The sequence below is a fragment of the Sapajus apella genome, unplaced genomic scaffold (genome assembly GCF_009761245.1).
Source record: "Sapajus apella isolate SASKATOON/1434 unplaced genomic scaffold, GSC_monkey_1.0 scaffold14, whole genome shotgun sequence".
In the NCBI taxonomy this organism is placed as follows: Eukaryota; Metazoa; Chordata; class Mammalia; order Primates; family Cebidae; genus Sapajus; species Sapajus apella.
In genome coordinates this window covers 5,541,037-5,564,294 of record NW_022436954.1, presented here as the reverse complement: position 1 = coordinate 5,564,294, position 23,258 = coordinate 5,541,037, and the positions used below count along the sequence as shown (strand labels likewise).

The window sequence follows — 23,258 nt, the reverse complement described above, 5'->3', positions numbered from 1 at the left end:
CTCCCTGCTAAATGCTTTCTGAGGTTTCATCCTTTCAGTGATTCCGTAAAAGGCCTGTCTATAATTATCCCCATTTAACAGACATTGAAACTGAGGCTCAGAGCGTTAGCGCTTTGCCCATGGTTACACACTTGGTTGGAGGTCAGTTGTGAATCTCCAGCTGCTCGTCGTGGGTTGGGATTATCTTCACACTTGACAGCAGAGTCAGGCTCTCAGATTGCGGGAGGGTACCCCCCCACACAGGTATGGCCACCGAGGTTAGTCCTGACTCTACACCTTTTGCTCTGGTTAAGACGTGGGTGGCTGCACCCTGGAGTTGAGGAGAGCTGGTCCTCGTCCAGATTCACAGTATGACTGAGCAAGTCCCTTCCCCTTTCTGGGTCTCAGTTTTCCTAGATGGTGAAATGGGGCCAGCAGTACATACCTCCGGGGGCTGCGGGCAGGAAGGGAGGCGGCCCAGGCAGCTCTCTCTAGGGTGGCACCAAGTTTCGGGTTGCCCTCTCTCCGGGCCCAAGCGTCCCTCACCCGGCCAGTGGGGTCCAGGCAGCCTCTGCGCGCAGCAAGCGGGCGCTGCGGTCGGGCGACATCCCCTCCACACCCCCGCTCCCGCTCACACTCCCCGGTCACGACGCGAGGCCCCGGAAGCCGGGTTGCCCCGCCCCCACGCTCCTGCCCCGGCCCCCGCCCCGTGCCGGAGCCCCGCCCGCCTTCCGACGGGGGTGCGGCTCCAGGAAACGGCGCGCTCGAAGCTCTGCGCTCCGCCACCCGACGCGCTCCAGACCCAGACGACCCCACCGACTCAGCCAGACCATCCGACGGGCCCCAGTGGCGGCAGCGGAGAGCGCGATCCCGGGTTGGAGCCTGGGACACCTTAGCACGGACGGGGCGGGCAGCGCAGACAGGCCATGGGGACCCGGGCCAGGCCAGCGGAGGCGGGCCAGCGGGAGTCCCGAGCCTGAGAAGTGGGCAGCGGGGCAGCAGTGGCCATGACCTCGGTGTGGAAGCGCCTGCAGCGCGTGGGCAAGCGGGCAGCCAAGTTCCAGTTCGTGGCCTGTTACCACGAGCTGGTGTTGGAGTGCACCAAGAAATGGTGAGTGGCAGGAGGCCGGGGGTGGGGGGGCTTCCCCCCCGCTGGCTGGGACCCCATCCGGCCTTTGAACCTGAGAGGACTCTGCCCCCAAGCCCAGTGACCAAATGGGCCCCCACCTCAGCTTGGGCCCTGGTTCCATTCCCAGACTTGGAGATTCAGAGGCCCTTGCAACTTGTGGGACCCCTGGAGTTGGGGGTATGGGCAGCCTTCCCTGCGTGGGGGTCAGGACTTTCAGGCCTGAGGCTCTGCCTGTGTCCACTCCCTCCTCTGCTGTGGTCAGGGCTGGGAGAGGGAGGCCGCATGTCTTCTGCCAGAAAGGTGGTTCAGGGTGGCATGGAAAAGGGAGCACGTTTTGAGGTCTGCAGGTGGCCAGGGCTGGGACAGAAACCTCCCTGACCTTAGTCCACCCCACAACAGAGATGTTGCCCCTCCTCCCCTGCCATCTTGAGCCAGAAGAACCCCTCCAACTCCCGCCTCTTCAGCCAGAGTGTTGGGAGGCTGGAAACATCTCCACAATGTCCTTAAAAGGGTAAACTGAGTGCTGGGAGGAATGAGGAGGGAGGCGGGGGGGCGGCTTAAAGGGGCCTGAGGACCTAGGAGTTGTGGGTCCGGGAGGAGAGGGCTGCAGAGGGCACAGTGGCTGGGTGAGGGGCGATTCACTTGAGGGTGCAGGCCCCAGCCCGGACTGCCAACAGACTCAGGGGCATCTCATTCACATGCCCCCACCCACAGCTGCTCAGGCCCCTGCGTCACACCCTAAATATACGTGCTCGCTGGTGTCAGCTTCCCTTGGCTGGATTAGGGCACAGCTGTGGGGGCCTCACCCACCAGGCGGGGCTAAATTTAGGCTCCCCAGGGGAAGGGCTGGGGCAGGAAGGGACCATGGGGTCCAGGGTGAGGGGAGTGAGCAGGAGGCTGGGGTCCCTTGGGCAGCTGCCTTGCCTACACTGGGCCTGCTAGAGGGCCGTTCACTCCATTCAGCAGAGCACCAGAGAGCTTGGGGGCTGGCACTTGAACTCTGGCCTCTGGCTCCTGCTCCAGCATCCTGAGGGAGGCCAGGGAAATGCTGGGCACAGCAGGCTGAGGGTGCCGGCAGTGTCAACGCAGCTGAGTCACAGGCAGCTGTGGGTAGGGCCTCCTGGGCTGCTTAGCCCGGAGCCCAGGCCAGGAAGCTGCCCCTGCCCAGGTCGCAGCTTCCCAGGAGGGCGTTCCCAGCCTGAGTCAGGCTGCCCAGCCAAGCCCCGCCTTCCCTAGGCACCCCCTGTCCGCTTCCCCTTTCTGGGAAGGCCCCTTAGTTACCCTTGCTCTGCCATTGCCGGCAGTTTGGGCTTGGGGAAGGGAACTTGGCTCTGGGCTGGAGGGCTCTAGGCTCAGCAGTATAACCTTATTTGGCTCCAAACCTCTCTGAGCCTCAGCATCCTCAGGGTTAACAGAAAGCCAGTTATCCTGGCTTGGCTCCCAGAGGAGCAGTGAGCTGGGCAAACCCGAGCATCTGGCGTGGGGCTGGGTACAGGCAAGGCAAGCTTGTGTGCTGCCCTCGGCCGATTGTTCCCTCAAGCATCACCTCTCCTGAGTAGCAGTTGAACATCTAACCCAAAGGGGCTCTCTGCCCCCAGGCCCGGCTGTGAGAGTCCACTCAGTGTCTGGGAATGGGTCCTGTGCAGCTGTCCCTCTCCTCTTGCTTTGCCTCTGCGTCCCCATATCTCTGCCTCTTGTGTGTCTGCCCCGGCATATACTGTTCTGCTTAGATGTCACCCCCTGCAAGTTTTCCCTGATTGCCCCGCAGGCTCCATTGTCATCATCTTGCTGCAAGGCTGATCCTCCTTAGGACCCCTGGGCCCAGAAAAGGGCTGGACATGGTCGGTGAGGGATGACGGTGTTGGTTAATGGCAAACTGACCCTCTGCTGCCTCTCTGGCCTCACCCCCAACTCTCTGACCTCATCCTCCAGCCACAGACCCTTGGACTTGCCATTCCCTCTTTCTCCAGATCCTCGCAGCCCATCTCCCGTCACTCATGTCTCTGCTGACACCCAACCTCAAGGAGACTCCCAAGGGGTTCCCTCACATCACCCTGAAGTTCACTTGTTAAAGTATTTTCCTTCTTGACTGGTAGTCTGCCCCCACCTCCATTGTCCTCCCTGGGGAGTTCTTGCCTCTCCTTTGCCCTGCTCTGTCCCCAACACTGGGCTGGGTTTACAGTGGGTACTCCACAAACATCTGTGCACGAATGGATTTCTTTTACCCCCGTCTTTGTCTCTATGTTGGAGTCTGTGTGTGTGCGCGACACTCCAGTGCGCATCTGTGTCTGGCGTCTCTTGCCTCGTCCCTGTTTCTGTGTCTCGGTCTCTGTACATGCCTGTCCCTGTCTCTCTTGCTGTCTGTCCTCATAGTCAGTGCCTGCCCACACTGTCTGGGCCTTTGCCCTTCTGCTCCGGCCCCACCCTGCCTCAGCAGCTCCACCCTGCACCCTGTGGCCCCAGATAAGGGGCTGCCCAGGCCCTCTCCTGGAGGGAGGGGGAGGTGGGCAGAAGGAAGACCCTGAGGGAGCTGGGGGGAGGAGGAGGAAGAGGAGATGGGGAGGCGGGTGAGCCTGACTAAGCAGCCCACTCCCTTCCCCATCCCACTCCCCCAGGCAGCCGGATAAGCTAGTGGTGGTATGGACCCGGCGGAACCGACGCATCTGCTCCAAGGTGGGGAAGGATGGCAACTGGGGGTCCAGATTAGGGATGTGGGCCAAGGGGAGGCTGAAGGCGGCAGATGGGGGAGTGGAGTCAGGTTCAAGTTCAGATCAGAATCCACAGAGGGGAGAGGAAGATGGTGTCAAGGTTGGTGATGGGGGTGGGGGTGAGAGGAAAGAGTTAAGATGGGGTGAGGACTTAGATTGCCCCTTGTAGGCCCACAGCTGGCAGCCGGGCATCCAGAACCCATACCGGGGCACCGTGGTGTGGATGGTACCTGAGAATGTGGACATCTCCGTGACCCTCTACAGGGTAAGTCTCTAGCCCCCCAGCATGGATGGCAATGGGCAGGCATTTGCAACCCAGGCAGTCACCAGGGTCTCCTGGTAAGTTGTTCATCCAGATAGAAGAGGATGTGGGGGGTGAGGCCAAGAACTGGGGGGACCTGCTCAGCATGACTGGCCCAGGAGGCCTCCTTGCAGAAGGCAGCATTTACCCACCCAACACATGTAGCCTGAGAGGCAGCTGGGACCAGAACCTGGGCATTCCGGGAGGAGGAAGCAGCATGTGTAAAAGCTGCCACCTCGTGCCTGTAGTCCCAGCTACTTGGGAGGCTGAGGCACAAGAGTCACTTGAACCTGGGAGGCTGAGGTTGCAGTGAGCCAAGCACCACTGCACTTCTGCTTGGGTGACAGAGCAAGACTCCATCTCAAAAAAAAAAAAAAAAAAAGATGCCACCAAGCACCTCCTGAGCCAGCGCAGGCTCTACTCCCTTTGCTGTCGCCCCAGCAGCCCTGTCTCACCAGCACCCTTCTTCCCAGGACCCTCACGTGGACCAGTATGAGGCCAAAGAGTGGACATTTATTATTGAAAATGTGAGTGTCTGGAGTGGGCTCAGGTCTGGAATCTTGGGGACCCTGGGACCGCACCGATGCCCCTTTCCCTTGTCTCCCCTCTGGCCCACAGGAGTCTAAGGGGCAGCGGAAAGTGCTGGCAACAGCTGAAGTGGACCTGGCCCGCCATGCAGGGCCCGTGCCCGCCCAGGTCCCGCTGAAGCTGCGGCTGAAGCCCAAGTCGGTGAAGGTGGTGCATGCTGAGCTGAGCCTCACTCTCTCAGGGGTGCTGCTGCGGGAGGGCCGTGCCACGTGAGTGCCCACCTGCCCTCCTTGACCCTGGCCTGTGACCTCTGACCCCCACCCTCACCTATGACCTCTGCCCCCTAGGGATGATGACATGCAGAGTCTCGCAAGCCTCATGAGTGTGAAGCCTAGTGATGTGGGCAACTTGGATGACTTTGCTGAGAGTGATGAAGACGAGGCTCATGGCCCAGCAGCCCCCGAGGCCCGTGCTCGAATCCCCCAGTCAGGTGGGCTCACAGCCTGCTGCAGATCAGGGCTGCCAAGACCTGGGGAGGGAGGGTTGCCCGGGCCACCAGCCACTGGTTGCTCCCGCCCTGTGATGGGAACTCGTTACTGCTCAGGCAGTCCCAACCAACCCAGCAGCCTCGATTGTCTCAACCCGGCTGCCGGTCCCATGGTGGCCTCAGTCTTCAGCTGAGTCCTGGAGGATGGGTTCCCAATGCCTCCCTGGGCTCGTGGGTCATCTCCTCATCCCCACGTGGTGCTTGCCAGGCCCGTACGTGACCCAGGACAGTGGGTCAGAAGCCCAGCTCCTGATCGCTCACCACCAGCCCTCCTGGGCCAGCAGGGGCTTCATCATCCCTCCCCGCTGCTTGTCCAGGCTTTTTCTCTGTCTGCTGTTGTGGTTCTCTCTCTCTTTCTCTTCACATCTGTGGGCCTGTCTCTTCTCGCAGGCCGGGGCGGTGCCCTGAGGCCGGGGCGTTTCCCAGGTAGGCCCTGCACTCTAGTTGGGGGGAGGGGGTCAGGCCTGCAGGGCCCTGCCCTCGGCTAACTCTGCCCTTTTCCCCACTCCTACCACCCCCAGATCCTTCTCGAGAGCTGAAGACGCTTTGCGAGGAGGAGGAGGAAGGCCGAGGACGACCCCAGCAGGCAGGTGAGACCCAGGCTGGGGCTGGGGGTAGGGACTGGACCCCAGGTCACCGGGGCCAGGCCTCAGCATCCCCCACTTCCTCTTCAGTTGCCAGCCCTTCTAGTGCTGAGGACACCAGCTCAGCCCCTGTGAGTGCTCCTGCACCCCCAGCCAGAGCCTCCCGAGGCCAGGGGTCAGAACGAGCTACTGAAGCTGGGGGCCAGGTGGGCCCTGAGGCCCCAAGGCCCCCGGAAACCTCAGCAGGGATGAGGTGAGCTTTGGAACCAGCCCCACCCCCCCCATTGCCCCCGATAGGAGCTGCATCCCTCACCCGATACCAACCTGCCTCTCCAGGGCCCCAACAGTCTGAAGGGTGGGGGATGGTGCTGAGAACTGGGGGCATGTGAGCCCCCAGCATCCCTTCCTGCTCTCTTCTCAGGTCTTCAAGGCAGCCAGGCCAGGACACAGCCCCCACCCCAGCCCCTCGGCTCCGGAAAGGCTCGGATGCCCTCCAGCCCTCAGTCCCCCAAGGGGAGGATGAGGTCCCCAAAGCCTCAGGGGCTCCCCTAGCAGGATTGGGCTCTGCCAGGGAGACCCAGGCCCAGGCACGACCTCAGGAAGGGACAGAAGCCTGTGGAGCTAGGCTGGGCCCAGGCATTGAGGAGAAAGGCTCTGGAGAGCCTTTTGGAGGGCAGAGACTCAAGGCTGAAGAGATGGGTACTGGGGACAGGCCAGAGGCCAGTGGGGGGGACGCTGAGGCCAGTCGGGGGAACACTGAGGCCAGTGGTGTGGACAGTGAGCCCAGGGCAGGAGGCAGAGAGGTCAACACTAAGAGGGCAGGAGTCAGAGCTGGGGAGGCTACAGAGAGTTCAGCAGTTTGTCAGGGGGATGCTGGGCAGAGGTTAAAGGTGGGACATGTGGACACTAAGGGACCAGAGGCAACAGGGGCTATGCCTGAGGCAAGATGCAGGGGGACCCCTGAGGCTCCTCCAAGGGGCTCTCAGGAGAGGGTGGGAGTCAGGACTAGGGATGAGGCTCCCTCAGGCCTGAGCCCGCCCCTAGTGGAGACTGCAGGGCACTCTGGGCATCTTGGTGACCTCCAGGGGGCCAGGGTTGCTGCAGGCCAGGAGAGAGAGGGTGCAGAAGTGAGGGGCGGAGCCCCTGGTATTGAGGGGACAGGCCTGGCGCAGGGCCCCTCTGTTGAAGCAACAAGCACTGGGCCACAGGTGAGCAGCTGGCAGGGGGTCCTGTTATCAGCTACCCAGGGGGCGATATCTAGGGTTCTGGGGGCCTGGGAGGCAGAAGCTGGGGGTTCACGGGTCCTGGAGACAGAGATTGAGGTGGTAGGGTTGGAGGTGCTGGGGGCCCAGGAGAAAGAAGTTGGGGGGTCGGGGTTCCCAGAGACGAGGACACTAGAGATTGAGGTACTGGGGGTCTTAGAGACAGAAGCAGCAAGCTCAAGGGTCCTGGAGGTGGAGTTTGCGGGGACAGCACAGTGTGAGGGACTGGAGACCCAGGAAACCCAGGTGGCGGTCACAGAGGCCCCAGGGACAGAGACTGGGGTGGCAGAATCTGAGGTATTGGGGACCCAGAAAACAGAGGCTGGGGGTTCAGGAGTTGTGGGGACAAGAACTAGGATAGCAGAGACTGAGATACTGGGGACCCATGAGATATCTGGGGACTCAGGGACACTGAGGCTGGAAGGTAGGATAGCAGAATCTGAGACGCAGGGGGCCCAGGAGACAGAGGTGAAAGATTCTAGGGTACCAGAGACAGAGGCTGAGGGGACAGAGGCTAAAACATTAGGGACCCAGGAGATAACAGCTAGGAGTTCAGGGGTCCCAGAGACAGAAGCTGAGATAGCAGAGTCTGAGATATTGGTAGCCCACGAGATAGAGATGAGGCTTTTGGGGGTCCCGGGGATAGAGACTGGGGCAGCAGAAGCTGCGATATTGGGGACCCAAGATATACCATCTGGGGATTCAGGGGTCCCAGGGATAGAAGCTGATATAACAGGGATCCAGGCTACAGAGGTGGGGGGTTCAGAAGTTCCAGGAATAGAGACTGGGACAGCAGAAGCTGTGATATTGGGGACCCAAGTGATAGCATCTAGGGGTTCAGGGGTCCCAGGGTTAGAATGTGAGGTAGCTGGGACCCAGAAGACGGAGGTAGGGGCGTCAGGGATCTCTGGGCCAGAATCTGAGGTAGGTGGGGCCCAGGATACAGAGGTGGGGGCGTCAGGGATCTCAGGGCCAGAATCTGAGGAAGGTGGGGCCCAAGAGACAGAGGTGGGGGCGTCAGGGATCTCTGGGCCAGAATCTGAGGTAGGTGGGACCCAGGAGACAGAGGTGGGGGCATCAGGGATCTCTGGGCGAGAATCTGAGGTAGGTGGGGCCCAGGAGACAGAGGTGGGGGCGTCAGGGATCTCTGGGCGAGAATCTGAGGTAGGTGGGGCCCAGGAGACAGAGGTGGGGGCGTCAGGGATCTCAGGGTCAGAATCTGAGGTGGGTGGGGCCCAGGAGACAGAGGTGGGGGTGTCAGGGATCTCAGGGCCAGAGGCTGGAATGGCAGAGGCCGGAGTACTGATGACCCAACAGACAGAAATTATAGTTCTAGAGGCTCAGGAGGAAGAGGTTCAGTCTTTAGGGGGCCAGGAGGCAGAGACTGGAGTTGGGAGAGCTCTCAACTCTGGGGCCTTAAAGACCCCAGTTACTCAGCCAAGAGTTGTAGGATCCCAGGAAACAAAAGCAGAGATTTCAGGACTACAAGGGTCAGAGACTGAAGTTCTCAGAGTCCAGGAGGCAGAGGCTGGGATTTGGGGGATGTCAGAGGCCAAATCTGGGACTAGGGGGGCCCAGGAGGCAGAGATGAAGGTTTTAGAGCCTCCAGAGAATAAATCTGGTATTTTTGAGGCCCAGGAAGCAGAGGCTGGGGTCGTAGGAAACCAGAACGGGAAAGAAGCTGAGGGAAGCCTCGCAGAGGCCAGCCTGACTGAAGCACAGGTGGCCAGTGGGGCAGGGGCTGGGGTGCCCAGGGCCTCTTCCCCAGAGAAGGCTGAAGAGGACAGGAGGCTGCCGGGCAGCCAGGTAGGGATGGGGGCCGCTGAGGGCCCAGTCTGTTACTTCCCACTAATCTGGGGCTGAGCGAACGGCGGCTCTGCATGAACCCACCTGGTGGGCTGGGATTGGGTGTGGTGGGGGGCTCGGCTTGAAGGAGCCCCCTCATCCCCTCCTCTCTCAGGATGCCCTGGCTCTCCTACCCCATCTTCCCTGGGCCGCATGGAGCTGGATACCTCTAAGCTGGTTTTCTGGGCTGACATTGAGGTGTGGCTACTGGTGACCTCTGATCTTGTCTGGGGGCCACTGACCTTTTAGGTGACCTTGGCAGATAACCCTGGATCTGGAAACCCTTTTGTCTGGCCCCAAGGCTTTGGCCAGTGGCTCTGGTGACCCGTGCAAGCTCACAGATAGGGCTGTTTTGTGCCAGGCATGAGCCTCCCCAAGGGGCAGAGGGCACAGGACCCATTTATACATTCCCTAAGCCCCTCACTGTGTCCCCAGGCACCGCCTACCCTGGTCAGCTCCAGCCACTCCCTGCTGGAGTGGTGCCAGGAAGTGACCGCTGGCTATCGTGGGGTCCGCATCACCAACTTCACCACATCCTGGCGAAACGGATTGGCCTTCTGTGCCATCCTGCACCGATTCTACCCAGACAAGATGTGAGCTGCCAGAGGGTGGGAACGAATGGGGGAGCCATCAGGGAGGGCAGCGTGGATCCAGCCTCTGACCAGTGCTCTCTCTGCAGTGACTATGCCTCCCTAGACCCACTCAACATCAAGCAGAACAACAAGCAGGTGAGATGGGGTGGGGGGCCTGCTTGGAGGGAAGGAGGGTCTAAAGAGCCAGGCTTTCAGCCTCCGATTTGGAGAAGGTGAGCTGCGGGTCCCCAGCTGTGGCTTCTAGAAATTTGCCATTTTTTACCTTTTTGGTCATTAAATTGTTTGCTTTCCTGAGTTTCGTTTGTTTGTTTTAAAGCGTTTTATCTCCCTTAGATAGTTTTTCCAAACCCACCCTTTGGTAACTGGGTGGACGGCGTGCAGTTGCTAGGCAACGCTAGGGCGGGTTGTGTTGCTGGATTTCCCTCCCTAGGAGGGGGCGGTGTTGCTCGGCGAAGTCCGGCGAGCCAGTGCCTAGGACCCCCTCCGCGGGGTGGCACCGCAGTGTTGCCGGGTGCCGCAGGCCACCGCCGCCGCTGACCCCGAGCGCACCCTTCCCCCAGGCATTCGATGGCTTCGCGGCCCTGGGCGTGTCGCGGCTGCTGGAGCCCGCGGACATGGTGCTGCTGTCGGTGCCTGACAAGCTGATCGTCATGACGTACCTGTGCCAGATCCGCGCCTTCTGCACCGGGCAGGAGCTGCAGCTGGTGCAGCTGGAGGGCGGCGGCGGCGCCGGCACGTACCGCGTGGGCAGCGCCCAGCCCAGCCCGCCTGAAGATCTGGACGCCGGAGACCTGGCGCAGCGGCTGCGCGAGCACGGGGTCGAGGCGCCCCAGGAGCCCAAGGAGGCCGCTGACCGCGCGGACGGGGCGGCCCCGGGGGCGGCCTCCAGGAACGCGGATGCGGGCCGCGCCCCCAAGGACGGTGGGGCTGAGGCCGCCCGAGAGGCGCGACCCACGGAGGTCCCGGCAGAGGTGTTGGTGAACGGGGCAGGGGCGCCGGGCGGTGGCGGCGTGAGGCTGCGACGGTCCTCGGTCAACGGGGAGGCCGGGCCTGTGCCTCCGCCCCGCGCGCACGGCTCCTTCTCCCACGTGCGGGACGCAGACCTGCTCAAGAAGAGGCGCTCGCGGCTGCGGAACAGCAGCTCCTTTTCGGTGGACGATCCGGATGGGGGAGCCTCGGGAGCCGCAGGAGCTTCGGGAGCTGTGGCTGCGGTGAGTGTCCGGGCTCCTCCTGTCCTCCCCCGCCATAGTGCGGGGCCCCAGGAAGTCGGGCAGAGAATGGGCGGGTCCCCAAGGACAGAGCTGGGGTGGGGGTGATGGTTTCAGAGCCTGGGGGTGCTCGGCTCGACCGGGGAGGGGCTTTCTGATCAAAGGGGGGACCCTAGTGCTGTGGACGAGTCCTCTGGTGTGGTGGTGAGCTCCCAGTTAGGGGATGCACTGGAGCCAAGACCCGCCAGGCAGGGTCCCGGGCTTTGCTGTCAGCCTGGGATAAGTGCTGGAGTTTTTAGTGCTTGGCACTTGGTATGGGGAACCACAGGCTGCAGTAGGAGGTTCCCAGAGGATCCACGTTCCTGGCACTCACCTCAGTGCTTGGTGGGCTGGAAGGTGGGTTTGGGCATTTCTTTCCCTGCAGGTGGCTCATTGTTTACCAGCAGCCACCTTGTCCCATAAGCTGAGTACACACTGTCTGTACTCAAGGGGGACTCTCCAGGATTTGGGCATGCTTTTTCTCTTTTTTTTTTTTTTTTTTTTTTTGAGATGGAGTCTTGCTCTGTCATCCAGGCTGGAGTGCAATGGCATGATCTCTGCTCACTACAGCCTCTGCCTGCCAGGTTCAAGTGATTCTCCTGCCTCAGCTTCCCAAGTAGCTGGAATTACAGGCACCCACCACTGCACCAGGCTAATTTTTGTATTTGTAGTAGAAATGGGGTTTCACCATCTTGGCCAGGCTGGTCTCGAACTCCTGACCTCGTGATCCACCCATTGGTCATGCATCTTTAACCCCAGATGCTGGAGACCAGTATCCTCTTTTCTTATAATGGAAAGTTGGAGATGGGAGATCCTGAGGGCCCGTGTCCCTGCTGTCATCCCCTGTGGGTCGCAGGTAATCTCCCAGAGTGTCATGTCACTCTGCTGAAGGGGACATGGTCCCGGAAAGAGCAGGAATTTGCTCAGGGACCCACAGCAGCCAGATTCCAGGACACAGACTTTCCAGCTGGGGTCCCACCACTGCCCATCCTGCCTGCCTACCAAGGGACAGCTCTGCCAGGCTGCTGCAAACCTTCAGCTGTCCAGGAAAGACCACTGCATTTGAAGGAAAGGAGGGAATTCACTGGGCAAGCCTTTCTGGAAGAAGCCACCATTTGAGCTAGGTTGATAAGATGGCCAGGTTTTTCCCAGGTGAAAAATGAGGTGGGTTCTCAAATGGCAGGACCTGCATTATCAAAAACGTGGCAGCAGGAAAGTTGAGGTCTCGTTTAGGGAACTGCCAGCCATCTCCTGGAAGCTCCAGAAGCAGTGATGAGGCCAGGCTGAGAGCAGGAGTCTTGGGTGTAGGGTCAGAGGCACAGCGTTGAGCCTGCGAGTGAGAGACAGTGGACAAAGGTGATGCCCACCTGTAGATGCGATATGCAGGGTTCAGGAGGACTAGGCCAGCTTTGGCCCATCTGTTGGCCTCTGGCCACAGCCTCATTAATGTGTGTCAGTGGCTCTTTAAATCTTAAAGGAGCCGGGCGCGGTGGCTCAAGCCTGTAATCCCAGCACTTAGGGAGGCCGAGGCGGGTGGATCACGAGGTCAAGAGATTGAGACCATCCTGGTCAACATGGTGAAACCCCGTCTCTACTAAAAATACAAAAAATTAGCTGGGCATGGTGGTGCGTGCCTGTAATCCCAGCTACTCAGGAGGCTGAGGCAGGAGAATTGCCTGAACCCAGGAGGCGGAGGTTGCGGTGAGCCGAGATCGCGCCATTGCACTCCAGCCTGGGTAACATGAGTGAAACTCCGTCTCAAAAAAAAAAAAAAAAAATCTTAAAGGGAAGGTGCCAACCTATGCCCCTCTGGGCCCAAGTTCCAGCATCTGGTCTTTCCAAGTCAGGCCCTCCCCTATCTTATCTCACAGGAGATATCTGACCCATGGGGCAGGAGGGGACTCCTCATTGGCCACCCCCATCTATCATGCCCATTGTGTGTCCTGGGAGGTGGTCGGGCTTGGCCCTGCCCTTGGGAGCTCCCAGAGTCCTGGGCTTCCTGGAGGAGGGACCAGGCATGAGAATATTGAAAGAGGAATTTAAGACCAGGCACAGTAGCTCACACCTGTAATCCCAGCACTTTGGGAGGTTGAGGCGGGTGGATCACCTGAAGTCAAGACCAGCTTGACCAACATGGAGAAACCCCGTCTCTACTAAAAATACAAAATTAGCCGGGCGTGGTGGCACATGCCTGTAATCCTCAGCTACTCAGGAGGCTGAGGCAGGAGAATCGCTTGAACCTGGGAGGCAGAGGTTGCATTGAGCCGAGACCGTGCCATTGCATTCTAGCCTGGGCGACAGAATGAGACTCTGTCTCAAAAAACAAAAAACACACACACAAAAGGGGAATTTGAGTTAGACATGCGGAAACACTGGAATTCCCACAAGGTCTGGCATGAGGAGTCTCCACTGCCGCCGAGGCTGGATTTCTCCACTCTGCTGCCTCTGCCTGCCCCATCAGCTCAGTACTCTCTATGTGCCTGGCCTGCCCATGGGCTCTTTACAGTGTGTACGAAAGCCTTTTGCAAGGTGGCATTGAGGCCCCCTGAAGGTTGCTGTCAAAAAAGGGGAACTTTGTGTTCCTTAGATTCTTCTCTCGAAGCCCTGTCACACAGGACCAGGCTTTCCCCAATTTCACATACCAGGACACAAATGAAGGCCCCATAGGTGTGATGGGCCTGAGGCACACAGCAAGTTGGTGGCCAAGTTTGGGAACAAACTTTTGTGTTAGACAACCCTGGGCCCTAGACCAGACCCTTTAGGAGCATCATCTCTGCCCCTCAGTTTCCTCATCTGTGAAGTGGGAGGGTCATGTCCCTGCCTCACAGGGATGTTGGGAGGATTCAGTGAGTGAATGTGCATGGAGTGCCTAGTACAGAAGCACTTGGTAGATATTTGCTGTTATTAGTCAGTGTGGCCTGAGTGTATTTTCTGGGCCTGGCCCTGATAAGGGGGAGAGAAACCAGCAGCTGTGATGGGGAGGCCATGGGAGGAGCATCTGCCCAGGCTGGGGATCAGAGGAGGTTTGGGGGTATGACAGTCAGGGAGGGAGGCGGGAAGAGTGTGGGGGCGCCGGTAGGGGGGCCTCTGGAGGAGGCAGGGCTGGGCGGGGTCTTGGAGGTCGTGTTGGTATTGGATAGCCCAAGATGGAGGCTGAGTCTAGGCTGAGAAAGCTATTTTGGGAACTGAAAGTCGGTCACTGTGGCCAGAGGGCGGTGTCTAGGCGTGGCTCAGGGTGGTAGGAGCTTTGAGGCTGGAGCCATCAACAGGCTTTGATGTGAGGGGGTGGCGGGGCTGAGGAGAGGTGTGAAAAAGGCCACCCGGTTTCAGCTTGAGTCAGCAGGCAGGCCATGCTGGTGGCTGGTGGGGAAACCACCACTGCCCCAGATACCAGGGAGGATGGCCCCTGAGCCAGGGATGTCCAGGGCTGCCTCTCAGAGAGGTACAGGTGGGGGTGGACCCAGGCGGCTCAGCTGCTGTCTCTGCCCCGTGACCCAGACACAGGTCAGATGACTCAGACATGGCCATGGGGAAGGGGAGGGCAGGGCAGGAGCAGTTAAGAGGCCAGGCCATCAGCTGAGCTGAAAGTTGGGGACACCCTGGGCTGACAGTACCAGCAAGTCACTAGAGGCGGGCAGGCACATGGGGTCAGCCCTGCCCTTCCAGGCTAAAATTCAGAGATCCAGCCAGCCTGGCTTGTATGAGTGTGCAGCAGCTGCTCCTCAGTGTGGGAACTGAAAATGCAGCAGGGTACCCCCTTTTGGCCTGGAGGTGGAGATGCTGGCTCAAGAGGGTCCAGGTCTGGGGAGCCCTGAGGAGGGAAGGGGAGGGAGTCTGGGTGCGGCCTCTGCAGGAGGCAAGCTGGGCTGGGTCACACGGATGGGGCCATATCAGGTCAGTGCAGTGTCTGCCCTGGCCAGAATGGAGAAGCCAGTACTAGGTGACAGAAGTCAGAGGTGGCCTGAGGGAGCTCAGTAGAGGAGGAGCTGAGGCTGGGAGCAGGGGCTTATGCCTATAATCCCAGCACTTTGGGAGGCCAAGGCGGGTGGATCACCTAAGGTCAGGAGTTCGAGACCAGCCTGGCCAACATGGTGAAACCCTGTCTGTACTAAAAATACAAAAATTAGCTGGGCGTGGTGGTTGGCGCCTGTAATCCCAGCTACTTGAGAGGGTGAGGCAGGAGAATCCCCTGAACCTGGGAGGTGGAGGTTTCAGTGAACCATGATCACGCCACTGCACTCCAGCCAGGGCGAAAGAGCGAGACTCTGTCTCAAAAAAAGATGGGGAGGAGATGCCTGGGCTGGGCCCTTCACAGGCTCTCACCCTTCAAGGCCAGAGTTCAGCCCAGCCCCAGAAGGGGAACTGGGAAGCTTGGAGCCTGGGAGTGGATGGGCCCAGGTCCATAGGGCCAGGAAGGATGAAGGCCGTGACCTTTGCCTGAGGAGGCATTTTCCCTGGAAGGAGGTGGGACCGGGGGTTCTGTCCATGCAGGACTAGAGGAGGGCAGGGGTGGGCAGGGGTTGTGGTCAGGGACCCCTCCTCCCCTCTGTGTGAGTGGCCCTGGCTGGCCCCAGGCCCAGGCTGGCGGGAAACCCCTCCCAGTCCTCACTGGTTCCTTGTTCCACAGGAAGGCCAGGCCCCTGACCCCAGCCCTGCCCTGGGCCCACCCACAGCTGCAGCCTCTCAACAGCCCCCTGGTGAGTGGCAGGAGTGGTGACCATCTCAGTTCAGGCCGCTCGAAAAGCCTGGAGTGGGGACTTCCTGGGGGTGGCTGGGTGGTGGTTAGGGGGTGCCTTATCATCATTTCTGTCTGCAGGTAGGAGTCCCCCCTTGGAGGAGCCACCCCCAAGCCCAGGGGAGGAGGCTGGGCTGGTAAGGAGAGCTAAGTGGGAGGAGCTAATGGGTGGGCACCTCCTAGGCAGGGCCTGGGCTGAGTCCACCCTGTTCTCTGCCACTTTTCCAACCCCAGCAGCGGTTCCAGGACACAAGTCAGTATGTATGTGCAGAGCTGCAGGCCCTGGAGCAGGAGCAGAGGCAGATAGATGGGCGGGCCGCTGAGGTGGAGACGCAGCTGAGGAGCCTCATGGAGTCAGGTGGGGCAGGCATCTGGGGGTCCCCTCCCCAACACATGCCACTAGGTCTGCCCAGCCCTGCAGCTGTTCCTGAACTTGGGAGGAGCTGGGAGGAGGCACAGCTGGCGTCAGCATTCCCATTTTATGGCCAGGCATGCTAAGGCCTAGAAGTGGCTTCCTGGAGGCATACAGTTCTTCTGGGATGTCACGAAAGCAAACCCCCTCCCCCAACCCCCAGCTGCCCTGCTCTGACACTGGGGGCAGGGGGCAGGCCTGGTGACTGTCCCTGCCCAATTCAGGTGCCAACAAGCTGCAGGAGGAGGTGCTGATCCAGGAGTGGTTCACCCTGGTCAACAAGAAGAACGCTCTCATCCGGAGGCAGGACCAGCTGCAGCTGCTGTGAGTGCTGGCCCAGGGCTAGGAGAGCAGAGGGACTCTCAGCTGTTTTGGTTAGGGCTGTTCACTGCTTTCTTCTTTCTACAGAGATCTTTTTGACAAATTATTCCTCCTCCATCTTATTGTTTTTATCCTATCCAATTTGCTGTTTAAAGTATAAAACTGGCCAGGCGCGGTGGCTCACGCCAGATTCAAGCACTTTGGAGGCCAAGGCAGGTGGATCACCTGAGGTCGGGAGTTCAAGACCAGCCTGACCAACATGGTGAAACCCCGTCTTTAAAAAAATAAATAAATAAAATAAAGTATAAAACTAGGCTGGCTGTGGCGGCTCATGCCTGTAATTCCAGCACTTTCAGGCAGATCACCTGAGGTCAGGAGTTCGAGACCAGCCTAATACAATGAAACCCCGTCTCTACTAAAAATACAAAAATTAGCTGGGTGTGGTGGCACGTGCCTGTAATCCCAGCTACTTGGGAGACTGAGATAGGAGAATCACTTGAACCCAGGAGGCGGAGGTTGCAGTGAGCCAAGATCGTGCCATTGCACTCCAGCCTGGGCAACCAGTGTGAAACTTCGTCTCAAAAAAAAAAAAGTAAAACTGGCCAGGCACAATGGCTCACGCCTGTAATCCCAACACTTTGGGAGGTTGAGGCAAGCAGGTCACCTGAGGTTAGGAGTTCAAGACCAGCCTGGCCAACATAAACGCCCTATCTATCTGTGAAACCTTTTCTCTACTAAAAATACAAAAATTAGCCAGGTGTGGTGCCTGCAATCCCAGCAACTTGGAAGGCTGAGGCAGGAGAATCACTTGAACCCGGGAGGCGGAGGTTACAGTGAGCTGAGATCAGGCCATTGCACTCCAGCCTGGGCGACAAAGTGAGACTCTATCTAAAAATATAAAAATTAAAAAAATTAATTGTAAAACTCTTAAATTATAACTATTTTTACTAATAAGAAAACCAGGCTGGGCCCAGGAAGGTGAAGGCCGAATTCCTGTGTGACGCTGTTTCTTTACAGTAAGGAAAACAAGCCCAGAGGGGTGTGAAGCCACTCTGCGGCATTGCCTTATCATCCTGCCAGGCGAAGGTGGCTTTGGCTCCCTTTTCAGTTTGTGATCCTTTTTCAGAATAACTGGAGGCTAATACTTCCTATTTATGAATACTGTTCATCCAAATAATCCCTCGGGGGTCCTTCTGGGGTGCGTGTGGGGCAACATAAACACCAGCAATTGGAGAAAACAGTTCGAAGAAAAGAGAGAATGTGGTCTGGGGACTGGAGGATAGCTCTGGTCAGTCCTGCCCTCTATGGGCACTGCTGGGGAGGTGGGATGGGGCCAGAGCCCTGGGCACTCCCTCCCTGCGCCCCTTTTCCTGACCTGCTTACCCGCCACCTTCCAGCATCGAGGAGCAGGACTTGGAGCGCAGGTTCGAGCTGCTGAGCCGCGAGCTGCGAGCCATGCTGGCCATCGAAGGTGGGACCTGGGCCCAGGGGGCGGGAGGCAGGACATAGTCAGGGTAGAGGCGGCACAGCGCCGGGCCCGCGCCTCCTGACGCTTTGCCGCTTCGGCCCTCAGACTGGCAGAAAACGTCTGCGCAGCAGCACCGAGAGCAGCTCCTGCTGGATGAGCTGGTGTCGCTGGTGAACCAGCGCGACGAGCTGGTCCGGGACCTGGACCACAAGGAGCGGATGTGAGTGGCGCTGGGAGCTGGGAGGGTCCAGGGCGCGCTCCCGCAGAGGGCTGGATGTGGACCCCGCCCAACGCCGCGCTGACTCGAACCCGTTCCCCGTAGCGCCTTGGAGGAGGACGAGCGCCTGGAGCGCGGCCTGGAGCAGCGGCGCCGCAAGCTGAGCCGGCAGCTGAGCCGGCGGGAACGCTGCGTGCTGAGCTGAGGCCGCCGGCCTGGGAGGCCCGTAGCTTCTCCAGCCCCCGGCGCCCGCCGCCGCCGCCCCGGGCCTGCGCCCGGGAGGACCCGGCCGCCCCGGATGCTGTGCGTGTCCGCTAGGGGCCGCTGGCGCCCTTCCCGGGACAGGGCAGGGCGGATCGCCGGCCCGCGGCTGGGCGGCCGTCGTATTTATTTGTCGCCGAGTGTGTGTGCACGCTCGCGGCGGGTGCGGGCACCTCCCCGATGGCGCGGCTGGGCCAGCGGCCCCGGGGAGAGGGATGCCTGGGGGCTGCCGCCCTGCGCCGGCTCGCCCTCCTGTTCTCCAGAGCAGTAAAGTTGGACTAGGCTACCCCAGCGTCGGCCTTTTCTCCGCTCCACCTGGGCTCTCAAAGGGCGGAGGAGGGTGGGCCGAGGCTGAGGCGGCTCTGCCATCCTAAGCGGGACTATGCGGCTTCGGGGTTCCCAGCGCCAGCAGAGATTAGACGTCGGCCTTCCTGGGATGGTGGCCGGTGGTTCTGTCCCATTCAAAAGACTTGACAAGAGCCGAAATCGTTGCTCATTTTATGATTAACACTTATTCCCCGAGGCCTCTGGCTCACCCCGCTGGCCCCATCTCCAGATTCTTCCCCGGCCACTCCTGGCTGCTTCCTCCTCCCGGCCGCCACCGCCACCATACTGGAGCTGAACTCGGTCACCTGACATTTCAACAAGCAGGAACCTGTCCTGAAGCTGGGGCCGCGGGCGGCAGGGTGCTCAGAGCCAGTTCATCCTGCCCTAGGATGCCACGTTGGTCTGCAGCAGTCACAGGGCCACAGGGCCTGAAGAACTTCTCCACGGCACGGACCTGTGGCAGCCTGGAGAAAGCCTCAACGGCCAGCAGCATGGCCAAGAGTCCTAGAAGCAAGTAACCTGGGGAGGAGAAGGTGCCGGGGCAGCACCCGGGTGCTGGTGATGCTCCCCGCCCATCTCCAGGCACGGTGACCTGCCCTAGCAGCTGGTGCCACTCACACCCCCAAACACTCCCACCAGAGCTCCTCAGCTACCCCTCCCGTATGTGCCCTGGAGTGGGGTCCCTCCACCTGCAAGACCCAGTCCCCCAGTGGTTCATGGGAATCCTAGTCCCTGCTCCTCTTCCCACTTCCCCCACACACTCTTAGGCGGCTGACTTACCAAGAAGTGCAAGCTGGCCCACGTGGTAAATCATGGGGTGCAGGCTGTGGCCGTGGCTGGGCAGGAGGTCCCCCAGGCCAATGGTGCTGACCGAGCTGAAGCAGAAATAGATGGCTCCCAGCAGGCTGCTGTCACCCTGAAGGCCCCACAGCACCAGCGCTGGCAGCAGCACAAAGCTGCTGGCCACCAGCAGGCCCAGGGCAACTGCCTGCAGCAGGGCAGCCCTGGCTGGCGACAGCTGCCAGTGGACCACTACCCAGGCACCTGGGCAGCTGAGCGCAGGCAGCAGGCAGTGGTGTAGGGTGGCCACTAGAGCTAGGGAGGCTGGCAGCCCCAGGGCTGCATAGACCACACAGAAGGCCCTTCCACCTGCCGATAGTGGGGCCATGTGGCCATAACCTGGAGAAGAGAGAGTCAGTGGATTGTCAGAGCTCTGAATGTGATGTCTACTGGGGTCCCTGCCTACCCCAATATCACCTTCTACAGAAGGCTGCCCTCTAGTGGCCTTGAACTGGCCAGGCCCAGGTTCTATCTGGCTCTGCTCCTCCTTCACCAGGGGATCCTGGGCCAGTCCCTACCCTCTCTGGGCCACTCTTCTCTTTTCTGGAAAATAAAAGGATGAGGCCAGGTGTGGTGGCTCACGCTTATAATCCCAGCACTTTGGAAGGCCAACTTTGGAAGGCCGAGGCGGAGGGATCACGAGGTCAGGAGTTTGAGATCAGCCTGGCCAACATAGTAAAACCCTATCTCTACTAAAAATACAAAAAAACCCCAAAAAAACTAACCAGTGTGGTGGCACGCTCTTGTAGTCCCAGATAGGAGGCTGAGGTGGGAGAATTGCTTGAACCTGGGACTCGGAGGTTGCAGGGAGCTGAGACCAGGCCATTACACTCCAGCTTGGGCGACAGGGCAAGACTCCATCACAAAAAAAAAAAAAAAAAGTCTTAGTTTGTATGAACAATTTTGGAGGATTAAAAAAAGAAAAAAGATGAAAGAAGACAGTTCCCCAGGCCTTTTGTAGCTGGGACAATTCGGAGAACTGGGCTGCCCTTAACAGATATTCTTGATTCCACAGCTGGTGGAGTATCATCCACTCTTTCCCCAAATGTGTGTCACATCCTGTGTGCTAGGCTTTCTGCTGGGATCTGAGTCTGCCCAGGCCTTGCCCTCCAGTGGACAAGTCAGGCAGGAAAATAATGAAGGGCTGCAAAGAGGTGGCATGGGGAGAGAGGGCATGTGCCAGGTGGAGGGGGGGGAGTGCGGGGCATTCGGGGAGCACAGGATCAGCTAGTCCAGAGCTGCAAATGTGCAGGCCCACCAGAGCCAGATGGGAGACAAACAGGAATGGTGGGGACTGGGGTGCACTGAAGAGTGTGAGCTGTACCCAAAGGGCAGGCCCCATTCTGCTCCGGTCACTATGTTACCTTGCAGGGATTCTGGCTCAGTGTGAGTAGGTTTCCTGATTTTCTGAAAGAAGTTGGAAATATGGGCTGGGCATAGTGGCTCACACCTGTAACCCCGGCACTTTGGGAGGGGGAGGTGGACAGATCACTTGAGGTCAGGAGTTTGAGACCAGTGGGGCCAACGTGGCAAAACCCGTCTCTACTAAAAATACACAAATTAGCTGAGCGTGGTGGTGCGCGCCTGTAGTCCCAGCACTCTGGAGGCTGAGGTAGGAGAATTGCTAGAACCCAGGAGGCGGAAGTTGCAGTGAGTCGAGATTGCACCACTGCACTCCACCCTGGGTGACAGCGAGATTCCCATCTCAAAAAAAAAAAGTTGGGAATACAAATATAGAAATTCCAATTCAAAAAATACTGAAATGCTTTGTGGGATAAAAAATACAAAAACCCAGGGCTGTGGGCCCCGCTGTGTTTTTCCCCGGGCGTGTGCCCTCACTGTTTCTCTGCAGGACTCCCTTGTCCCCGTCTCTGCACCCTCCTGCTTGGCAACCACGCCATGCCAACTTCCTCCCCGTCTTCCCTCCCTCCTCCTCCACCCAAAGCCTTGGGCCTGATATGTGCTTCCCAGGTTCCTTCTGTTTGCTTCCCTTCAAGAATCCATCCCACTGTATTGTGTCCCCTGCCTTGCCTCAGGCTGTGGTGTCTGGGCACCTCTCCTGGGTCTCAGAGGGTGCCTGGGGTGGGGCTGGGGAGGCCACACCCTTCCTGGCAGCTGAAGTGGAGGTACCTGTTGGGGTGTGTTGGTGGGGAACCCCAGTGGTGATGTTGGGCCTGACAGGGCCTGGGCTCCATCTGGCTCTTTGGGGCTGAAGGGCTGCACCCCAGGGTCCCCAGGGAGCCATGGCTTCAAGAGCCCCTCCCCCTGGGCTTCCTGGTTTTCTTACCTGTGGTGGAGAGGATGCTGGCAGTGAAGAGCAGGGCTGAGGGCAGGTCCCAGTTGCTGGCCTCTGAGCTGTTGCCCAGGCTGGAGACCCCATGGGCCTGTGTGGCCAGGGCAGTGCCCAGCAGCTCTTCCAGTGCTCCGGGTGGCAGGCAGGCTCCATGCTTGGCCTGGAAAGCAGCTAGCTCTGCCCTGAGCTCAGCCTGGAGCCTACGTGCTGGAGGTCCCTCCAGGGCCTGGAACACCGTGGCCCCAAGCCCTAGGGCCAGCAAGTGGCCCACAACCAGGAGCCCGTATCGGGCCCAAGGCCTTAGACCCCCCATGGCGGGCTGCTGGGGTGCTGTGGGAGCTGGCGCCTCCACCTCAGGCACCTGGGAGGGGCTGGGCAGGGCAGGGCCAGGAGGAGTTGCTGCGTGGGTGGCTGGGACCTGGTTGCGGTGGCTGGGGTGTGAATGGGAGGGAGGTGAGCTGCATCACCCCTCCTAGGTTCTGGGGGCAAGACATTTGCCCATTTCACAGCAGCTGGGATGGTGGGGACGGGCGGAGGAAGGTGGCTGCAGTGAGGGGAGGAGGCGGAGGACTCTGAGGCCTAGAAAGTGCCTCACACTTATTTAAGGTGGTGCTCAGACACCCATACCGCATTCATTCATTCATTCGGCAAATGCTTAGGTCCTAGGACTCCAGGGAAGAGGACAGGCACAGGTCCTTTCCCTCCCAGTGTTTACACAGGAAACCTCTCAGCAAAGAAACGTGACAAGCTCATATTGTCATGAGTCCCATGCAGGAACGCCCTGGGTAATGGGAGAGCTCTGGGGGAGGGGGTTATCTCACTGGGAAGGCTCTGCTGAGGAGGTGACATTTCAGCTGGACAGTAAAAGGCCAGTGAAGGTAGGAAGGAGCTTGGGGTGTGAGAGGGACAGAGGGCTGCCTATGGTAGGGGACAGTGCAGGGTGAAGGGGGGATAAGGACACAGGCCCTTGAGGACAAGCATAGGCCAGAGAGACCTACACCGGCCACTACAGGCGTCCTGGATGGAGCCATTTTGGCCTGGGCGGTGGGGTGGTAGGGGAATGGTGGCAGCTGGGAAGGATTGGGTGGGGGCAGGGGGAGGAATCCAGGGTGCCCAGAGCACTGCAGCAGGTAATACCTGTGAGCTCCACTGCCAGTCCTTCCTGAGAATCCTTTATGCCTGCTCTCCTCACATTACCTGCCCCTGAACTGCAGACAGAGTTCTGGGGCAGGGGAACGGGTAACCTGGGTTCTAACTCCTCTAAACTCAGAGGGGCTGAGGACCCTGCCCTAGGGTATGGTATGGGAGTGCCAGGGCCCCCATGGCAGTGTGAAGAGAACTGTCAGGGTGCTAGGTGCTATGGTGAGTCACTATGCTGGGAGGTGGGTGGACCTTAATACTTTTTTCTTCTGAGACGATGTCTTGCTCTGTTGCCCAGGCTGGAGTGCAGTGGTGTTAATTTTGGCTCACTGCAACCTCTGCCTTCTAGGTTCAAGCAATTCTCCTGCCTCAAACTCCAGAGTAGCTGGGACTTCAGGCATGCACCACCATGCCTGGCTAATTTTTGTATTTTTAGTAGAGACCATGTTGCTCAGGTTGGTCTCGAACTCCTGACCTCAGGTGATCCATCGGCCTCGGCCTCCCAGTGTTGGGATTACAGG

The 23,258-nt window shown here is 59.5% G+C and overlaps 2 protein-coding genes across 13 annotated transcripts; one reads left to right on the top strand and one right to left on the bottom strand.

Moving 5' to 3' along the window:
* The first annotated feature begins 699 nt into the window (after nucleotides 1-699).
* Nucleotides 700-18,426, top strand: EHBP1L1 (EH domain binding protein 1 like 1). 12 transcript variants are annotated; one of them, XM_032282840.1, is made up of 22 exons: nucleotides 703-1,090; nucleotides 3,724-3,781; nucleotides 3,986-4,081; nucleotides 4,591-4,644; nucleotides 4,736-4,914; nucleotides 4,993-5,135; nucleotides 5,583-5,618; nucleotides 5,714-5,782; nucleotides 5,867-6,029; nucleotides 6,198-7,926; nucleotides 8,107-8,179; nucleotides 8,300-8,844; nucleotides 9,319-9,476; nucleotides 9,563-9,611; nucleotides 10,037-10,687; nucleotides 15,351-15,420; nucleotides 15,540-15,595; nucleotides 15,693-15,816; nucleotides 16,095-16,194; nucleotides 17,589-17,662; nucleotides 17,765-17,879; nucleotides 17,982-18,426. In XM_032282840.1, the coding sequence occupies exons 1-22, from the start codon at nucleotides 987-989 to the stop codon at nucleotides 18,079-18,081; spliced, it is 4,746 nt and encodes a 1,581-aa protein (XP_032138731.1). In that variant the 5' UTR covers nucleotides 703-986; the 3' UTR covers nucleotides 18,082-18,426. The 12 variants fall into 12 exon arrangements, 11 of the variants coding, with proteins under 11 accessions (XP_032138736.1, XP_032138735.1, XP_032138737.1 ...); XM_032282839.1 differs by having other exon boundaries at nucleotides 8,107-8,226; nucleotides 8,287-8,844; XM_032282842.1 differs by lacking the exon at nucleotides 8,107-8,179 and having other exon boundaries at nucleotides 701-1,090; nucleotides 6,198-6,984; nucleotides 8,677-8,844.
* Nucleotides 18,427-18,623: 197 nt separating this feature from the next.
* Nucleotides 18,624-23,081, bottom strand: KCNK7 (potassium two pore domain channel subfamily K member 7). Its single transcript, XM_032282848.1, has 3 exons — nucleotides 21,592-23,081; nucleotides 19,245-19,643; nucleotides 18,624-18,983 (listed from the first exon to the last, which is right to left on the bottom strand). The coding sequence occupies exons 1-3, from the start codon at nucleotides 21,908-21,910 to the stop codon at nucleotides 18,778-18,780; spliced, it is 924 nt and encodes a 307-aa protein (XP_032138739.1). The 5' UTR covers nucleotides 21,911-23,081; the 3' UTR covers nucleotides 18,624-18,777.
* Between the last annotated feature and the right edge of the window lie 177 nt (nucleotides 23,082-23,258).

Excerpts from the sequence above, each read along its gene's own strand:
- KCNK7 (XM_032282848.1), bottom strand. The coding sequence starts at position 21,910 with ATGGGGGGTCTAAGGCCTTGGGCCCGATACGGGCTCCTGGTTGTGGGC. Across the intron at positions 19,644-21,591 it reads CAGCATCCTCTCCACCACAG|GTTATGGCCACATGGCCCCA; the intron begins GTAAGAAAACCA and ends TCTCTTCTCCAG. Across the intron at positions 18,984-19,244 it reads GGGCCAGCTTGCACTTCTTG|GTTACTTGCTTCTAGGACTC; the intron begins GTAAGTCAGCCG and ends TCTCCTCCCCAG.
- EHBP1L1 (XM_032282837.1), top strand. The coding sequence starts at position 987 with ATGACCTCGGTGTGGAAGCGCCTGCAGCGCGTGGGCAAGCGGGCAGCC. Across the intron at positions 15,596-15,692 it reads CAGGGGAGGAGGCTGGGCTG|CAGCGGTTCCAGGACACAAG; the intron begins GTAAGGAGAGCT and ends TTCCAACCCCAG. Across the intron at positions 15,817-16,094 it reads GAGGAGCCTCATGGAGTCAG|GTGCCAACAAGCTGCAGGAG; the intron begins GTGGGGCAGGCA and ends TGCCCAATTCAG.